We start from the raw sequence: 18,428 nt of genomic DNA, 5'->3' as shown, positions 1-18,428 counted from the left end.
TTACAACAGAGGCTTCTCTGGGAATATTAGCTAAACAGGGTGCCCTGAGGCATGATGGGGAAGAGGGAGCAGATTGATGATACGATGAGCCTTAAAAAAAATTGCCGTAAAAATGAGTCTTGTTCTGTGGTTTAAAAGAAAAATATATATAAAAAGGGTAGGCTTTCTCTGACGGCTGCAAGTTGCTGGCCTCTTTTTTTAGGATGCAGCATCTGTTGCGAAATGCTGCTCTTGGCAGGAAGATTTAAAAGTGGATTTTAGGCAGTGGATCTCCTACAATCCAGTTTATTTAAAAAAAACTGGAGTCCTTGTACGGTCCAGGAGGAAGAGAAATGGTCTGGCTTTGCAACCCCCTGGCCGTTAAAATACCTTCCAACTTCCTCGGCATCCGCCGGGATCAAGACATGACCCGCTCCGACGTCTCACACGTCGGTCTCGATGCGCAGCCGTTCCATGCGTTGGACGTTGCGTTCGACAGCGTTACGGTTGGTGATCTCCTGGGCGCAGGCTTGCGGGAACCAGCCCGTCTCTCCGTCCCGCAGACGCTCCCCCAAATACCAGCCTGGAAGGCGATGGAGGAGTAACAGGTTAAAAACAACAAAAATTTTGCTGAAGGATGCGGCTCTCAGTGTAGCAAGTGATTTAAAAGGGGGTTGGACTAGATGACCTCCAAGGTCCCTTCCAACTCTGTTATTCTGTTCTGTTCTATATTCTCTTCTATTTTTTATTCTATACTGCAATCTACATTCTCTTCTGTAATTCCTATTCTCTTCTGTAATTCCTCTTTTATTCTGTGATTCCTATTCTATTCTACATTCTTTTCTATTTTTTATTCTACTCTACTCTATCCTATCCTCTACTCTATCCTATCCTATCCTATCCTATCCTACACCACCACCCCTCGGGGGGGGGGTCCTCAGAAACACCTTGGTCTGGGGGATTTAAACTATTTTAATTGTCCTTGTGATATAAAGAGGAAAATGTTTAAAAACGCAAGGGCAGAGCCTCACCCTTTACACACATTCCATCGTCTTTTTAAATGTGAATTTTTAGAACAGGAGATCAGTCGTAACCTCCCGTAATTGCATAACGGATAAAAATATTATTCCGGGTAAAGAAGAATTAATTCATTCTGCCTGCATAATTGGGGTCTTTCTAAAGCCACTCACCGTCTTCGCTGTTCAAGACAAGGACCACGTCGGTCTGCTGGAGCGAAATTTCATCCGCCTGCTTAGCCAGATAAGCTCTGGTGATCAATACCTGTTGGAGTGCTGGAGGGGAAAAAAAGAATATGAATTAAAGCTAGACAATATAACAATATATTTTTTTTAATTGTATGCCAAAGACTCCAAGAGGCGCAGCTTGTTTTGAAAAAGACTAACGGGAGACACGCTTCTAATATTAAATCAAGATTTGCACAAGTGTTTTTAGAATAATCAGCATTTATTTTCATGGTGTTTTTTTAAAATGCTGCTTTTTTCATGTGTTGCGTTTTAGATCAATGATCAATATGTCTAGTTTAATGAAGAGAAGGACGAGGGGGGACATGATAGCAGTCTTCCAGTATCTCAGGGGCTGCCCCAAAGAAGAGGGAGTCAAGCTCTTCTCCAAAGCGCCCGAAGGCAGGACAAGAAACCACGGATGGGAGCTCATCAAGGAGAGAAGCAACCTGGAACTAAGGAGAAACTTCCTGACAGTGAGGACAATTAACCAGTGGAACGACTTGCCTCCAGAAGTCGTGAATGCTCCAACACTGGAGGTATTTTAGAAGAGACTGGACAGACATTTGTCCGAAATGGTATAGGGTTTCCTGCCTGAGCAGGGGGTTGGACTAGAAGACCTCCAAGGTTCCTTCTAACTTACTGTTGTTGTTGATGATGATGATTTTTATGGCTTCTCTTAAAAGCAATGCAGAAAGGAACGGTTTGATTTGAACGTCACTCTGGAAAGTTGTTCCAGATTGTTCCATCCTTCCGGTGCTTTGGAGAAAAGGTGGGACACCCCCCTTCTCTGCGGCAGCCCCTCAAATATTGGAAAACTGCTATCATGTCCCCCCTATTCCTTCTTCTCATTAAACTAGACATACCCAATTCCTGCAAGCGTTCTTTGTTATGTGATGGCACGCAAGACAAAAAAGTTTTGCAGAATCCTTTTAGGGGCTATGAGAAAGGGAAAGTTGCTGATTTAATGGGGGGAGGATCTAAAAGTGTTTCGGGCTTCTGAGTAGGGAAGGAGCAAACCTACGTCTCCTCTGGCCAAATTCAAAGCATCAGTACATCTTTCTTTTTTAAAAAATGCAACGAATGACCAGCAGAAGGAGCACGAAGCCTGCTTTTCCACAGTGGAGAAGACTACTAGACAGCCGCAGACATTCCTCTATTTAAACCCTGAGAACAAAAGGTCAGGAATGTCTCCGAGCGGTCCCAAAACAAGACAATCCTTCTCACACTCCATTTGGCCCCGCAGAGAACAGACCCCTGGGCCGGAAGCCTCTTGCGCGCTGTGGGCTTAAGCGGCTTTTTTTTTTTTTTCCAAACACGGAATTCTTTTGAGCTTTCCAAATTTTGCACTCAACTCATTTGGACAGAGCAAGTCAAGACTTGGCTGTGCAAGTGACGAACCGAGGCAAAAACAGCTGCAAATGAACATCTGGGCCTCCTTGGGAGTAAATCTCCTTCCCTTAAAAAAGATGTTAGCGTCGTTCAGAGACAGGGAAAATGTGTGACGCTCAGCACTCAAAAATGACTGCAGTGGGCCCAGTTTCAGCAAGCCACAATTGATGGTTTATATGGGTTTGGCAGGGTTCCCACATGCTGTGATTTTTAACGAAGCGTGATCTGGGTTAAAAGGGTACATGACTGCTTGGAACAGGTGGATTGGGAGGTGCAAAACATTGCATTTTATTTTGCAAACGTACTATTTTTTTTTTCATTTTGTCTGGGCACCTAAGATTAAAATTCAGATTTTTTTTATCCTTACCTCCTTTCTCTGCTGTGCTGGTCTCTTTTTTTTCTCGGTGCATCAATGCGCTGATCCATCGGGCCCTGTCGCTTCTGCACAGAGCAAAGGGTGGGTTTGTGGGCATGTCTGAACGCAATTAAACCCTAACCTGAATTTTAGCAATGATCTGCAAGGCTTTGGGTCCAGATTTTTTTTGGGGGGGGGGAATCTGGAATACTCCCCTCTTTTCCCTAATTCAGAATAACATCCGCTATTAAGGCAGTGTCTCAAAGTGGGTTCAAATTTCAACTTCCCAAGCTACTCTGGGATCTCTTAGTGGCCTCCTCTCCATTTGCAAAACCAGGCTGGACTTCCCTGAAACCAGTCAAGGCCTCCCTCTCATTCTCGAAATAGGGGAATGTTTCGGGTTCCCCATGGGAACACCCCTTTATCCCTGCCCTGGGAAAGAGGCATGTTTGCCCCCCTGGCAGTGCAAGAAAGTGAAAAGAGGTAGTTTCAGCAAGCGAGCGGAAAACTGTTTTAGGACCGGTCAGTTTCTGATTATTTTCTCGCTCAGAAGACTCACCGGGATTCTGCGGCCAGGATGACCTCCTCCGACTTGCCTTCGCTGTCCTTTCGCAAAGTGAGGCGGAAGAGGTAGCCGCTGCGGCCGAGGCCAGTCGGACTGTCTGGGGTTTCGATCTTCTCAACCGAGAGACGTTCCAACATGGAGTAGTTAAGGACGGCGTAGCTCTCCTCGCTGATCCAGAGAAAGGGGGGTTGGGGAATGAAAGTTGGGAAGGAGTTGAGTGGCAGATGAGAGAAAGGATTGCAAAAACAAAGCTTTTCTCCAAGGGGAGAGAAGGGATTCTGGGAAATGAAGTCCACGCAGGGGTGAGTGGGGAAAGCTGTTACTATTAACAAAACATTTTAAAATTATTATTATTATTATTATTATAAATTCGTGGTGAATGGATGCGCCAGGAGAAACCCAGTCAAGATCTCTGTGTTCACCTTTTTTTCTTGGTGATGATCAGGACATCGTTGAAGACAAAGAGGTAGCAGCTTCCTCGCCCGGAGCCCTTCCGAAAAATCCCCCCGTCTTCTGTCGGGGGGAGGGAGAGCTCCCCTCTTTTCAACAGCCACCGAGAAGTTGAGATCAAGGGGAAGTTCTGAAAGAGGCAGACGCTTGGTTCAACTGTGAAGCCCCGAAGTGGATAACTAAACTGTCCACAGAGACTATGAAACATAGAATCGGCTGGAAGGGACCTTGGAGGTCTTCTAGTCTGACCCCCTGCTCAAGGCAGAAGGCCTTCCTCCATGCTGGTCAAAGGCTTGTCCTGACAGTTCCACTCTGAGCTGGAGGCTAAGAGAACCTCTTGGAGGCCAGATCTCACCTTGACTTTTCCAAAATCCAGCTGGTTCTGCAAACTGCACATCTGTTCGGTCCTTTCCATGGTGTGAGCTCCTTCATTGCACTTCTTCACCAGCTGGAAGAACAAAGGCAAATCAAAGGAGAAATAAAAACTAAGAATAGAATAGAATAGAATAGAATAGAATAGAATAGAATAGAATAGAATAGAATAGAATAGAATAGAATAGAATAGAATTAGGAATAGAATAGAATAGAATTAGGAATAGAATAGAATAGAATAGAATAGAATAGAATAGAATAGGGAATTAGAATAGAATAGAATAGAATAGAATAGAATAGAATAGAATAGAATAGAAGTTGGAAGGGACCTTGGAGGTCTTCTAGTCCAGCCCCCTGCTCAGGCAGGAGACCCTCTACCATTTCAGACAAACGGCTGTTCAGGGTCTTCTTAAAAACTTCCAGTGTGGAAGGATGCTGCACAAACTTTGACTAGACCAAAAGAGGTGCTTAAAAATGGGCCAGATCCTCCAGGACAAGGGGCAGAGATTTTTTTTAAAAATAAAACTCCCATTGTTTTTCTTCTTCAAACGGGGTGAGAATTTTCCAAAGTCGCCACACAACAGCAAGAATTTTTTTTCCCCCTTTCCCTTTCTTTCCAAAGAAGCGGTTGATTGTAGCCAATTTGGCCCCAGAGAAAGCCATTTCCCTTCTTTCCCGCAGGTGTTGGAGGCCTCACCTTGCTGAGGGACTTCAAAGCTTGGGTGGTGGCCCGGTACGCGGTGGTCTTCACTGGGGTCTTTTGGCAAACGGTCTGAAATGGAAAAAGAGGGTCCAGGCCAATGCCGTCAGATGTTTTAGAGATGTTTGCAATACCTAGTTTGGAGATCTTGATGGGTTCAGGACACATCTTAACGTTTCCTACTGCGTGAATGTGACGGATTTGAACCAAACAAAATGTGAGCAAGACGAGACCCGTTAGGGCTGCTTGAGCCGGAAACGTTCCTCACTGAGGACTAGCAGCACAGCTCGTTCCGGAGGTTTGGAGATGGGAAGGCAGAACAGCCCCAGTTTTTACTCACATCCATGAGGAGAGGCAGGCGGGTCACTCTCTGCATGGGGAGGATGAGGAACGAAAACAAGGGCAAGGCCCCGCATTCTGGCATCTGTTCAATCCGCTTTAACGACTCCTTAAAGGCAGTGTTGGTGGCTCTAAAAGCAGAGTTGAAAAAAGGGGGATCAATTTTTCCCCCCCAGCCCAAAAAAAAAGCCACTTCAGGACCCCCTTCTGGACAAGCATTACACCCAGCAGGATCTTCCTTTATTTCCCGGTTTGCAATCCACCACTTTGAACCTTGTTTACACAGTGTGAAAAAAACTGGCCGTAAGTCCCTTTATTTTCGGTGCCCTTGCAACTTTGAACGGTCGCTAAACAAAGTGCCAGAAGTTGAGGACGGCCTGTAACATCCGTCAGCAAAGGGCAGAAGGTCACGGCCCAACTTACAAGAGCTTTTGGAGGGTCCTTTGCTGGTAGACCTCGTTGGAGCAGTAGATGATGTAGGGGTGAAAGTGTCCAGAGACGTGCGCTTCCACCACATCGCTGATGTCCGTAATCACCGCATGCTCTCGGTGCCTCTTTTCCAAGTCCTCAAAAAAGCTAGATAATCCCCCACCACCAAAAAAAAACACCTCGTGAGAAACTCACCCTGCAATGATGCTACGGCAGGACCTAAGTATCAAGGTTCTACCTGACAAACCCAACTGAAGAAGCACCGATGAGACGATGCCATCCCTTATTGCAAAACTTTATTGAGTACATCATTTGGGCACGAATGAAAGCAAAACCGGCCCTGGTTACTTCCCACGCAAACCACTATCATTAAAATATAGAATTCTGTCTCCCGCTGCTAGTGCAGGTCACCGTTGTCCAATTAAGTGTCAAAATAGTGTTATGAGAAAGTGTCTCCGTGGGTTGGCAAACATCTGCTGAAACGTCCTTGGCTCCCATGGCTTCACTTCCATTTCCTCCCTCTCCTCCCCACTATTGCACTGGCAAGCTGAGAAGCAATAATGCTGGCAAGATCATTGGCGCACTTCGAGCTTGACACTTAGCTAGCAGGGATTTGAACGTGTGGGTCATTTGAGATGACCGCTCTACCATGCCCCACCGGGGGTTCCCACGCCTTCCCCCCCTCTGCAAAACCAACCTCTTGCTGACCGCCAAGATGTCCCCCACATTGGAGAAGAGGTGATGGTGCTCTGTCTGGGTCATGGTCTCGCGCAGGCTGGCCGATTTCAGAAAATGCTCCACCAGGATGGTGAGACTACGGAGGTAGGAATACTCGGAGGTGATGATCTCAAAGATGGCCTGGGGGAAGAGATGGAGAGGTGAGGGAGAGAAGGTGGGCGAAGGGTGGCTTGTTGGCTGTGTGTGGATGTTGGCTGGAGAAAGAAGCCGGCTTGATCTGCTGGCAAAGCCTAAGCTAGAAGCAGCAAAGGTGTGGGCTTAGATATGGAATAACCATCCTTAAATTGGGGTTAAAAAAGAAGCTGTGTTGGAACCCAGCATGGTTTCTCAACCTTGGCAACTTCAAGATGGGTGGACTTCAAAACTCCCAGAATTCCCCAGGTTGGCTCCCCATCTTTCTATAGCTTGTTTCTCCCCCAAATTTGGCCCTTGTAGGGTGCTCCTGGTGACCAAAGGATGACCAAAGCTTTCTTTTGATCTCTGAGTTGGGTTGAAGACCGTGAAAGGGCACGGAAGATGCCTCCCTGTTCTCAAGAAGACCCCGTGGTTTCTACACCTTCGCTTACCTCTTGCCTCTTACGTTCCTCGGGGGGTATCCAGTCCAAGATGCCGGTTTCCAGGACCTGCAGAAGACAAATTCAAGAAATGGATCCCATGGCTTGTGTTTAAATCAGAGGCAATCGCCTACCTGGGTGTGGGTGTCTGTTTGTGTGTGCGTTTAATTACGCAGCCACGCACACGCACACACATCTGGGAATTTCCAAGCTTCTTTGGACTTCTTGCTTATTGCAACACTCCAGACCAAATGCAAACGTCGTCGTGTTTCCTCCTGGCTGCTTCAGGCAGTGAGTCAAACGGGCGAAGTCTCTTGCGACTCCTCAAGTTTCTCTTTTCCCAAAGAGCGGTTTAGGAGGAGGAGGAGGAATCAGGTGCGTGTCTGCTTGTTTGGCTGTGTCTGCGTGGGTGTGACTGTGTGCTTGTTCCCTCTGCATTTCAGGTGCCCTTTGCACCTTTGGTGTCTCCAAAGATGGGCAGATATTGACCAGGTCGATATTGATTCGGCAAAGGGAGAGAGTTGTGCTGTCTGTGTTGTGTTTCTGAGCTTGGTGCTTGGCCCAAAGTCACCAGGCTTTCACGCCTAAGGGGGAACCAGAACTCGCCACCTCCTGGTCTTTAGCCCGGCGGCTTAACCACTAGGCCAAACTTCTGCCCTGCGTTGTCCAGGGAGGCTGGAAAGGGAATTTGACTTCTCCCACCTTGATCCAAGCAGCTTTTGCAACCCTTCCCTACCTCGGGCTGTTGGCTCCAGGTGGCGTGAGCAGGACGGTAGTTTTTCACCACGATGGCAGGCGGATGTTCTTCAGGAATGGCGTCCAGGTCGAGAAGGTCATCGTCCGACTCGTGGTTGATGGAGCTGAGGCCTTTTTCTCGGATCTCTTGATACAAACGGGGGTCTGGCAAAGAGAACAGAATAGAATAGAGCTGGAAGGGACCCTGGAGGTCTTCTAGTCCAGCCCCCTGCTCGAGCAGGGGAACCTACACGGTCTCGGACAGGTGACTGTCTAGTCTTTTCTTAAAAATCTCCAGCGATGGAGCGCCCACGATTTCTGGTGGCAAGCTGTTCCACTGGTTGATTGTCCTCACTGTCAGGAAGTTTCTCATCCCGGTCAAAGACAATGCTCTGAACTCAAAATGAGTTTTGTGGGTCAACGCACAAAAACACTACGGTGGGACAAAGCAGCAACCACAAGCCCAGGGCAAAATCTAGGTCTACATAACAGATCAACAGAATCGGAAGGGACCTCGAGGGTCATCTGGGCCAAGCAGGAAGCCCTAGGCGATTTCAGACAAATGGCTGTCCCATCTCTTCTTTGGAAACCTCCAGGCGTGTCCAACGTTGGCAACTTTTAAGACTTGATTTTTCAACGTCGAAGGCAGGGGACGGCGTGGGACTCACCGTCTTTGAACGAACCGCCGTGGTGCTGCAGACGCTTGCGCCCCAGAGTCCGCTGTGGGGAGGAGGAAGAAGAGAGTCTGCCGTCAGTGCGTGAGGCCAGAGTCCCCCGTCCCGCCGTTGCCTGGTTCAGCCAGGCAGATCTAAGAAGGGTTACATCAGGGCAACTGGACCAGGGCTTATTGAAAATAAGATGTTTCGTTACTCTTGCAAATAGGGGTAGCCTTTGGCTTGCAGCGAATTGTAGATTAACATTATATCATCATCATCATCATTATTTTGAAATTATTAGACCTGAACATTCTGACTTTGCAATAAAAGCAGCCTACTTGGAACTGCCTACTTGGAACTGCCTAAATATTCAGATGCTACCTTAACAGCTCTTAGGCCCTTGGGTAGGACTAGAACTGTTAATTTTTCTAATAGTCCCAGACTGTGAATCGAACTGAATATTAAATCAATAATAATAATAATAATAATAATAATAATAATAATAATAATAATAATAATAATTATAATTATTATAATAATAATAATAAACTGAAGTTTTTACAAGTCCCAGACTGTGAATCGAATTGAATATTAATAATAAAGCAGAGGCAGACCTCGGCTTACGACATTGAGTGACTATTCAAAGTTACGACGCCACTGAGAAAGGTGACTCACGACGGCTGTTTTCCCCGCCTACCTTGTTCCTCGCCGGGGCCCGGCTAGCGGGGGGCTTGGCGTCTTCCAGCAGGGGCCTGAGACCTTCCGGGGCCCTGACTGGCTGGGCTTCTCCCCCGTTCTTCAGGTCCTTCATGGCTGCTCGGTAGGACATGCTGCGCAGGTTCCGCTTCAGCGTCCCCTCGCCTGCGTCCAGCTCGTCCTCCAGTTCGTCCTCCAGGGAAAGGCTGGGCGCCGACAAGCGCTTGGGGTCGCAGCGGACCTCCTCTCTGCCCCCCACCGCCCCATCGGAGAAGCTCTGGTGGCGGGTGGGAAGCTTGGACTTGGGCTCTTCAGCTAAGCTCCTGGGGATGAGCTGCTGGGTGCCCACCTTGAGGGCGGCTGGGCTCTCCGTGCTCAGGATGATCCGCCGCGGAACGGAGAGCGGGGGCGAGGGCTCGGCCGAGTGGCCGGCATCCTCCAACGAGGTCACGGAGGCGCATTTGTCACGTGGGGACAAGCCGTTGTTGCTGATGGGTTGATGGTCCAGGAGGAGACCGCGGTCCCCCGGAAAGGCGGTTGAATGGCGTTGGGCCATGTTGATCCCGAAGACCCCTGGAGGGAGGGAAAAGAGAGGGATTAGCCAGGATTAAGTGAGACCTCACAAACTGGGGCTTAAGAAGGACTCAAAGGGAAGAACTGTTTCTTTAGTCCTGGTTTTGTGGGAGGGAAGACTTCCTTTCCTGCTTTACTCTTTATTCAACTGTTAGTTTTCGTGCTCTTTGTAATAAATTATATATCTTTATATTAATAGAAGTAGTAATAAGTGGAAGAAGTAGAAATAGAAGTAAAAAATATAAATAGAAGTAGTAATAGAAGTGGAAGCAGTAGAAACACAAGTAAAAAATAAAAGTAGAAATAGTAGAAATAAAAGTAGAAAGTAGAAATAGAAATATATAAAGGTTTATGGCACCAGAGAAAGTTGGAAACAGACTACAGGACATCAACACAGATCAGCCTTCAGAATCTGGCATGGAAAAAGGACAATTTGGGTCAGGATTTTCCAGACCGGATCTTGAAAGCTGCACCTGGACAGGGAAGTGAAGGAGGAGTAAAGCTGCCTTTTCTTGGCACAAGCGTGCACGCCCACACGAACCCAGGAGAGGCTAGTTTAACCGGTCCTACCACTATTCCAAAGGTCACTTGCAAGCAAGCCCAGCCTGGATACAGAAGCGGCTTTCTCTTCTGTGCTAGCTGGCTGGACAAAAAAATAATAATAATCACCGTTTCTGTTGTCATTTTGAACGGTCGCTAAATGGAACCGTTGTAAGGCAAGGGCTACTACCTGTATGCGTACGTATAGAAGAAAACTTTTTAAGGCTAGTAAGATTAACTGTCAGTAAGCTGATCAGTGGAAGAGCCAAACTTTAAAGCTAATCAAAACAAAACATGACATCCAAAACTTAAAGGCAATTAAGAAGCCGAAAACGGCACCCAGTAAAAAGATTTTTTTTTTAAAAAAAAACCAGAGTGAAGGATTTGAAGGGGGAAAAAACTGCAAAGGATTTTCACTCTGTGTATGTGTGTGTGTGTGTGTGTGAGAGAGAGAGAGAGAGAGAGGGAGGGAGAGAGAGGGAGGGAGGGAGGGAGGGAGGAGGAAAAATGGAATTTGTTGAGGTTTGGTGCCAAATGTTTGAAAAATATCGGGGAAAGCAGGTTAAAAAAGGCTCTGGAATCGAAGCAAATTGGAAAAGAGAGTTTCCTCAGCTGGCAGCTGGAGTGAACACTACAACTTCCCTCATCCCCAGCTAAGCATCCCCACCATCCACAATTCCCCCTTCGTCCCACCCAAATGGAAGAAGCCGTTTTGAGAAAGCAAAACGTATTGGGGCAACTGAGATGAACCGTGATGTTCACACCTACCCCCCCCCTACACACACACCCAGGGCTTTCTCACTCGGAGCTCACCCGTTTTGCAAAAATAAATCTGATTTTTATGCATATTTACCATGCAGCGCTTTCAAGTTCAGCACCTTTTCATCTCCGGAAGGCTGGAAACTGGAGGGTTGCAACGTGTCCGAAGAAAGCCGGCTTTTGAAGGATGCGTGGTCATTTCACAGCTGGGATCGAGGATCCCCCAAAAAATAAAATAAAAAGCCACTTCAACACGAGAAACTCGGGGCCATCCACCGAAACACCCCCAGGAAGACTGGAGGGAACTAAAGCAAGTGCAGGCAAGGTGCAAACCAACATCCCCCAGTCAGATCTGCAGGGTGCGTCTGCGTATACAATCCAACATTGTTTACAAGAGATTAATCGACCTCGGCCGAGCCTTTTTTGGGCTTGGCTTTGAACCGTGTTCAGCTGGCTTCGGGGCGAGGCACAGCTGCAAACAGTTCTCACCAGGCGGTGTTGAAGTCAGTTTAGGGACAATCCTGGCTGCACAACAGGCGCACAGTTGTGATTCTGCACACCCCGAAACTCTCCTCTTGAAACCCTGCCAGAGTGGAAGAGCATCGGCGTTGCAAGCCGGAGAAATCACAAAACGGCAGGGATGTCATCCAGCTGTTAAGTGTTTCTACAACTTGGGCGCTTGGAGATGGGTGGGAGTTCAACTCCCAGAATTCCCCTTCCAATTGGAATTCTGGGAGTTGAAGTCCATCCGTCTTCAAGTGCCCAAGTTAAGAGAAAATGCGGAGTTGAATGACAAACAGGCCAATCTTAAAAAAAAGATTTTTTTTTAAAAAAATCTCACTTAACTAGAAGCTTGGAGAATTTGCAGGCCTGCTCAAGCAATCTGGACTTACGTGCTGCGTTCCTTCCTTGCGTGGTCCTGAGGCCGGGGAGAGATCCTCTCTTAAGGCCCGTTGGATTCAGCGGAAGTTCCTTCCGGGTAAATTTGCAGAGGACTAGAAACTTAAGAAGATTTCAATTAACCGCACCTTTCACAGCAATGTATCCAAATTGAACGGTCAGACTTACCAAGATTCCTGCTCTGTCCATCAGGAACTTTCCACGGATGCTGAAGAAATCCCTGGTTTCCCCACTTAGACGAAGCTAGTTTTCAGTCATGGCTAGGAAGTTGTTAGTCTTCCCATAGGGCTGGAAAGGGACCTTGGAGGTCTTCTAGTCCAACCCCCTTCACATCCAGAAAAGCAGTTGTAATCTTCAGAATAGGCTTTCCCTACAGTGGGTGGTGTAAAAATTATCTTCATCTACATCAAAAATCAAATATGTTGTTATTTAGTGGGAAAAAACAAGAAAAAAAAAAACTTCAAGGCACCTCCGACGTCTAAGCCTGGAGCGCCCTCTGCTGGACAAAGCTACTAACTGCTAAAGAAAAAACAATCAGTAAAGGATTTAAATTTGATATAGTGCGTTGTTCGCTCATGGTTTAAATATTAATTATTATTTGGGGCGTGTGTGTTAATATATTAATATCTACATGTAATATTTATGGGAGGTTCTTTAAATGTTCAGGATGGTAATGTAAGTTTGAATTATAAACCAAAGCTTTGGAGGTTGACTTTCTCAAGAATTTGGCCCTCGCATGCCATCTAAGGCTGGGCATGTGTTGGTGGCTGTGCCTCAAAAACCTTATTTTTCTTCCTGTGTTAAGCAGCAAGAAAGTTTGCTTCCCATAAACCGTGGTTTAAAGCCGCAGGGCTTGGATTTCCCATGGAAAGCTAAGCTGAGATTCAACCAGACACGTCTCAAAGTTGGTGGCCCTCTTCAACCTCAGAGCGCGAGAAGGTACTTTGCCACAAGCCAGGATCTGGTTCAAAGTGACCCCGGATCATGCAATTTTAAAAAAAGGATCCTGATTTGCTGAGAAGATACACCTTAGATAGGTGTCTGAGCTTTCTTCTCAAGAAGGAATTGGAAATTTGGACTTAAATAGCACCCCAACTGTTTTAAGTCAAAGATTCGGAATAAGAGAACAACAGAGTGGAAGGGACCTTGGAGGTCTTCTAGTCCAGCCCCCTGTTCAAGCAGGAAACGCTATTACCATTTCAGGCAAGTGGTTCAAAGCTTCGGGAAGCTCAGATAAGCCTATTTGGGGGTCCCAGGAAGGGCCAAACGCTCAAATATTGAAAAGCTCCAGTTGGGCTGTGAAAAACCACCCCCACCCCCCCCAAAAAAGAGAGAGAAGAAATTTCAGGATATTGACTTTTGCACAGCTGTGGAAAGAAAATGCTTGGAGCATCCTTTTAAAAAAAAAGCAGAGCCGGTTTACTGCATGTCAGTCATATCTATAAATCCATAATTAGCATTGGGGAAATTACATTTGGGGTACATTTCTATTCTACGGCACAAACCTCAAAATCGGTGCTTTTCTAGGCGTGATCATTTTCAACGAATTTCTCTATACAAGTACATTATTTTCATTGCCTCGTTTAAGCATCAGGATTTTATTTTTATGTCCCCCCCCCCCCCCCGTGTTTCAATTTCATCGATAACCTCCCTCCTGGCAGTTCTGCATTAATTAATAACTGCCACCTATTTAAAAATTTTCCTTGGCAGCTCGACAGACTAAAGAGTGCTAAATACAAAATAAGAAAAAGTAGGGTTCTTTTTTCTTAAAAAAAACCCCAGTTATAAGTTATGTACAGATTGAAAGGAGGAGGGTGGGGGAAAAGCCTATCGCCCCAGAAAAACACCCCGGTAATCATAATTAATAAAAGACATAAAAAGTTTGGCCCCCCGGGTTTGTTCCACAGACAGACACTCTTGAGACGTGAGCCTGGTGTGTGAGACACATTTTGCTTGGCTGTCGTGGGCAGAATCGGTCCACGAGCGACAAAGGTGATACACGGGAACACACACACACACACACACACACACACACACACACCCCGTTTCGTATAAAGGAACCAGCTCAAAAGTCAATACAGAGTTTTTCCGTACAGAACCTCAAAGGTAGGGGGGGGAACTAGGGTTCGTCATTTAGGCTAAATCTTGGTCTGATGGAGAACGATAGCCTCTGTTATGGTTGGCAGCCAACGTATCATGGTTAAGGTTTTTTGAAGAAGCCATAGTTGCAGAGAAACGGGCAAGATGGCGAGGACAAGGGAAGCCCCACCACTTTGTGGTTGGAGTTTTAACTACAATGGCCATCTTGCCTATTTTGGAGGCCGGTCCTGTGTGAGGCCACCAGAAGTGGCTGGGTTCACACGTGCCAAGCCTGAAGATGACTTCGTCTGATGGGGGAGGCCAAAGTCAAGGTCAACCCTACTTATTGGAATGATCCACGTTTGGCCCAAGTGCTCAGATTCGCATACTCGCTCCATCCTCATCACGTTTGGTTCCTGCCTTAAAAGGCAGCCACTTTCAAACCATGATTTGGTGATCCTATCTCATCCCTGGTTGCCCCCCCCTTCTCCCCGAATCAGAGGAGGGTGCTTCACGCTCTGAGTTCAAGCAACATAGAAGGTCATCTTTGAAAAAAACAACAAAAATCAGAAACGGAAGTGAGTTTTCAGAGTACCTGGCCAAAGTATTCCAAATTTACTTCTTGTTTAGTTTGAAAAAATCTTTGCACTACGCAGGTAGTCCTCGGCTTACGGCTGTAATAGAGCCCCAAACTTCCACCACAAGTCATTTAAGTTGAGGCACCCAAGTGGCCGGATCTGATTTACAACTTGTTTTTTTTTTGTGGGTATGTGTGTGGGTGTGTGTCCAGCTGTCGGCCCTCCAGAACTGGCTCGTAAGTAGCTTTTGAGGGAGGGGACCGTTGTAACTTCGGACGTTTGCCAAATGATGAACAGGTTGCTAAGTGAGGACAACTTATATAGACGACGACACAGCGATTAAAAGTGGCATGTTTTATTTTTATTTTTCTTTTGCCAACGCTAAACAACCAATGAAACGACTAGTTGAATTCGTGGGATCGGAAGTCACAGACATTTAATTTTTTTTTCCGGAGTGGGAGGGTGGGGGTGGGCGCAGCAGAAACAGTTTTTAAAGTCACTCTTTGAATCGCGTCCAGGTAAATTTGGGGCTGAAACAACCCCAGGTAAACCAAAGAGGCTGGCTTCGCCTCGGTCAAATTCGGTCTCACCGATCTTGGTCTCAAACCGCTTTGGAGGAAAAAAAACACATTGGCGAGGTGGGGAGGAGAGTTCTGAGGGGGTCTGCAAATCTGGAAGCCCAAAGGAAAAAAAATTAAACCAAAAAAAAAAAAAAAAAGAAATCCCCCCAAACCCCGGGAGAAAATGTACAACGGAATGAAAACCGCTCCCTCTGTTGAAATCATTTGCACGCGTCTGCCCTAAGCATCTGGAGTCTAAATAGTTGCCTTTTTAAATAGAAAGGACACCGGTGAAATTAAATTTCCTCGCTTCTTGCGTTGTGAGCTTCTCTGATCTCTGAGCTGAGAAACAACACTCCCAAAGTGCAACATTACGCTCAAAATGGACCCGAGCAAAATTTGGAATTTATTTGCGCCTTCCTGGCTGTGACAGAGAGAGAAGATCGGATGGTAGCTAACATGATGGTGGTTAGGAAGGAAGGAAAGAAGAAGAAAAATATAGAATGTAGGGTTCTAATGAACCACCGTTTAATTCATGGCGTGGACATGAATGCTAGAAAATTCGATTCTTTGCGTTTCTTTATGCGGGAGGAAAGACAATTTGGTCTGTCTTGTTGATTCGTTTATTTATTTTCCAAAGAAGGAGAGAATTTTTTTGCAGAACATTTGCTGATTATCGTGGCTGAAATTCTCAAGATTAATTCCTCTTTCAGAGGGGAAAGAAAAAATTAGAATAATTACTACTGGCCTGATCCAGAACATCTCCGAAGGAAATTCAGAAGAAATTCCTAAGAATAAGGATAAGTTGCGGGGGGGGGGGGGGAAATAAATCTTTTTTTTGGGGGGAGGAGGGAAGGTGGGGCTGGAAATTTGAAAACTTCCAAGGCGAAGTTTGGCACAGCAAACTCTTCTTTCTCTCACCGACCGAACCAAGCTTGCCTTCGCTTAATCGAGATCAATCGGAGAGAGGATTAATTTAGGCAGTTGAACCCCTAAAAAGTAAGTTGTTTTTTTTTACCCAGCCCACCGTCCTGGGCCTCTCAGTTCAGAAGACCGACAGGTCCAGGAAGCAGTGAAAAGAGTCTGCCTGTTGAAGCCCAGGTAGAAAAAGTTACGGGCTGTGAAAGAAGAACGTGGACTTGAACACTGGGAAGTTGTCCATCAGACACAGGAAATGTGGAATCCTCAGCAAGTTCCTGGAGGAAGTGGGGCACGTGGGATGCACATGGACCTCAGGGGAGGAGAACAACAGCGGGCAGAGAGAGAGTCAACATGGTCCTCAGCATGGCGATCTCCAGGAGAACATCTTGGGATAGAAGGTCACCATCATTGTCACAGTCCTGGGCAGGCGGGCCTGGGGGCTTCAGAGGGAGAAGGGTGGGGGTCTGGGGACAAGTGCATCTTGGATGGCTCAGCAGCATGGTCTGTAACATGGAGAGGATTGGGTGGGGAGGGTCGGGGGGGTCCTCCACCTGGCGCCTCCCTCACCGGAAGCCCACGTTCTCCCACGACGAAACGGCGAGGTCTGTTAGGCGCGTGGGCTTGACCGATGGAGAAGGGAGCTGTCCACGCGGGGTGGGGTGGGGTTTTCTCCTGCCCCAGGGTCCTCCTGCTAATCTTCCGCTCGCCGGGGAGAGCGGAGAGGCCAACGGGCGGCACCTCGGCCTCCTTCGCTGGGGATCCTGGCGGGGGGCCCACCCTCCTCATGCGTCTTAGAGGTGGCCGACGGAGTTGAAGGTTCCTGGCTCGGAGGTGGCTCCAGCCATGTTCAACCAGGCGTCCAGGGGATTCTGGGAGGAAGGATGGAAGGGGGCGTTCTCGGTAAGGGTCAACATCATTGCGTAAGCCTACGAAGCACAGAAGAAAACAGCACGTAAAAGAGGCGGCGAACAGGACAGAATCCAAGCTGTTTTCAGAATCCGGGGCTGGGATTTTCCAGCATCTGGAGGTGGGGGGTGTTTTCCAGCTGTTGGGGAGGGGGGAGATTTCAGCTCCCATCACCCAAAGACAGGGAATCGTGGGCGCTGCGGGGTGCCCAACCTGCTTGAACTCTTGTTGAAGTTGGAGCAACCTGGGCTTAATTTGCGCCCTCCCCCCCGAGACTCCGTGTTAGGGGTCCCCTCCTGGTCTGATAGCTGTTAAAGAGAAGATGCCCACCAAGGTAATCTGTCCTGCAATTGCGCTCTGTTTGCAAAAATAAACCCCTTGGAACTGGCTGCTACAAAAACTGGGACAGACCGGATGGCTTTATTTGATTGCATTTGATTGCCTTTCAATTTGGTTTCATTATCTATGACGGGGGGGTGTCAAACTCGCCGCGTCATGTGACGTATTGCGACTTTTCCCCCCTTGCCAGAGATGGGTGAGCGCGGCTTCTGCGTGACGCATCCGGCCCGTGGACCGGCAGTTTGACACCCACGATCTGCGGAAAGATCAAAGGCCCCGTCTTCACCCACTAAATTCTCGATTCTTGCCGAGAATTCCCGATTCTCGGGAAGATTCCCAAACAAACCCACCCGCCAAATCCTGAGACACAGAGGAGACAAAAGAATGGGACTCTCCCTTGGCAGCTTTCTGTCCTTGAAAGAAAAATCAAGAAAATCATTATTTGAGTGGCGTCCCACTGTCTTCTCCAGCGCGAGACGGAGATTACAAAACAAGGCACACAAATAGCAGGACACTGAGTCGTTAGTATACCTTTGGCAGATTAGTTTCAAATAATGAGAAAGACAAGAGACATGCATGGGAACAGAAAAATAATAATAAAAATGAGCTTGCTTTCTAAACAGGAAAGGAGGCAGAAACGGGGGTGGGTGGGTGTCTCTCTCCCGGGCACCCAGATGGGAGACTTTGGTTCTGCGAAGTGATCCTCGTGCAACAAAGGCTATTTCTGTCGACTCGGGACCGGCTTCGGAGGGGAAGGCGATCTCGACTCTTCTTAGGACCAGACGAGAGGAGATTTTGGAGGGCCGCAAGGGCATCCCACAAAAGTCGAGTCTCCTCGAAAAGGCCCTCGAGAGAAATTCGAAAGAAATCCTCAAGCTTTGGCCAGGTTAAAGTGGGGAAAAACGGGCGCCGCTTAGCAACGGCGGGAGAGTTACGGGAGGACGTGCACCTCGCTTAGGCAGTTCGGTCTCGAGACAGACCCCTGGCAGGGGGAGGGGGGAAATTACAGCCCCTCCCTAATCTGGATGGAAATTGGAATTGCTGGCAAAGATGGGAGGCTGAGTGGGGGGTC

At 47.4% G+C, this 18,428-nt stretch overlaps 2 protein-coding genes across 3 annotated transcripts in view; both read right to left on the bottom strand.

Annotated features, from left to right (window-relative positions):
• Window positions 1-323: 323 nt before the first annotated feature.
• Window positions 324-11,609, bottom strand: ARHGEF16 (Rho guanine nucleotide exchange factor 16). Of its 2 annotated transcripts, none has more exons than XM_083375782.1 (15): window positions 11,168-11,609; window positions 9,203-9,774; window positions 8,518-8,569; window positions 7,851-8,014; window positions 7,127-7,183; window positions 6,520-6,680; window positions 5,817-5,969; window positions 5,395-5,524; window positions 5,052-5,126; window positions 4,338-4,430; window positions 3,955-4,112; window positions 3,527-3,700; window positions 2,980-3,053; window positions 1,170-1,271; window positions 324-562 (listed from the first exon to the last, which is right to left on the bottom strand). In XM_083375782.1, the coding sequence occupies exons 2-15, from the start codon at window positions 9,755-9,757 to the stop codon at window positions 423-425; spliced, it is 2,088 nt and encodes a 695-aa protein (XP_083231908.1). In that variant the 5' UTR covers window positions 9,758-9,774; window positions 11,168-11,609; the 3' UTR covers window positions 324-422. The 2 variants fall into 2 exon arrangements, with proteins under 2 accessions (XP_083231908.1, XP_083231907.1); XM_083375781.1 differs by lacking the exon at window positions 11,168-11,609 and adding an exon at window positions 10,133-10,189.
• Window positions 11,610-16,847: 5,238 nt separating this feature from the next.
• PRDM16 (PR/SET domain 16) overlaps window positions 16,848-18,428 on the bottom strand; it is a gene marked incomplete at its 5' end in the record, with an annotated part of 172,594 nt that continues 171,013 nt past the window's right edge. Inside the window, one exon of the mRNA XM_083375787.1 lies at window positions 16,848-17,037. Within this exon, the coding sequence (XP_083231913.1) occupies window positions 16,903-17,037 (135 nt within the window). The 3' untranslated portion in view covers window positions 16,848-16,902. The remainder of the gene's footprint in view (window positions 17,038-18,428) is intronic.

This window comes from Vipera ursinii (genome assembly GCF_947247035.1).
Source record: "Vipera ursinii genome assembly, chromosome: 17".
Classification (NCBI taxonomy): Eukaryota; Metazoa; Chordata; class Lepidosauria; order Squamata; family Viperidae; genus Vipera; species Vipera ursinii.
This window is presented reverse-complemented; position numbering and strand designations above follow the sequence as displayed.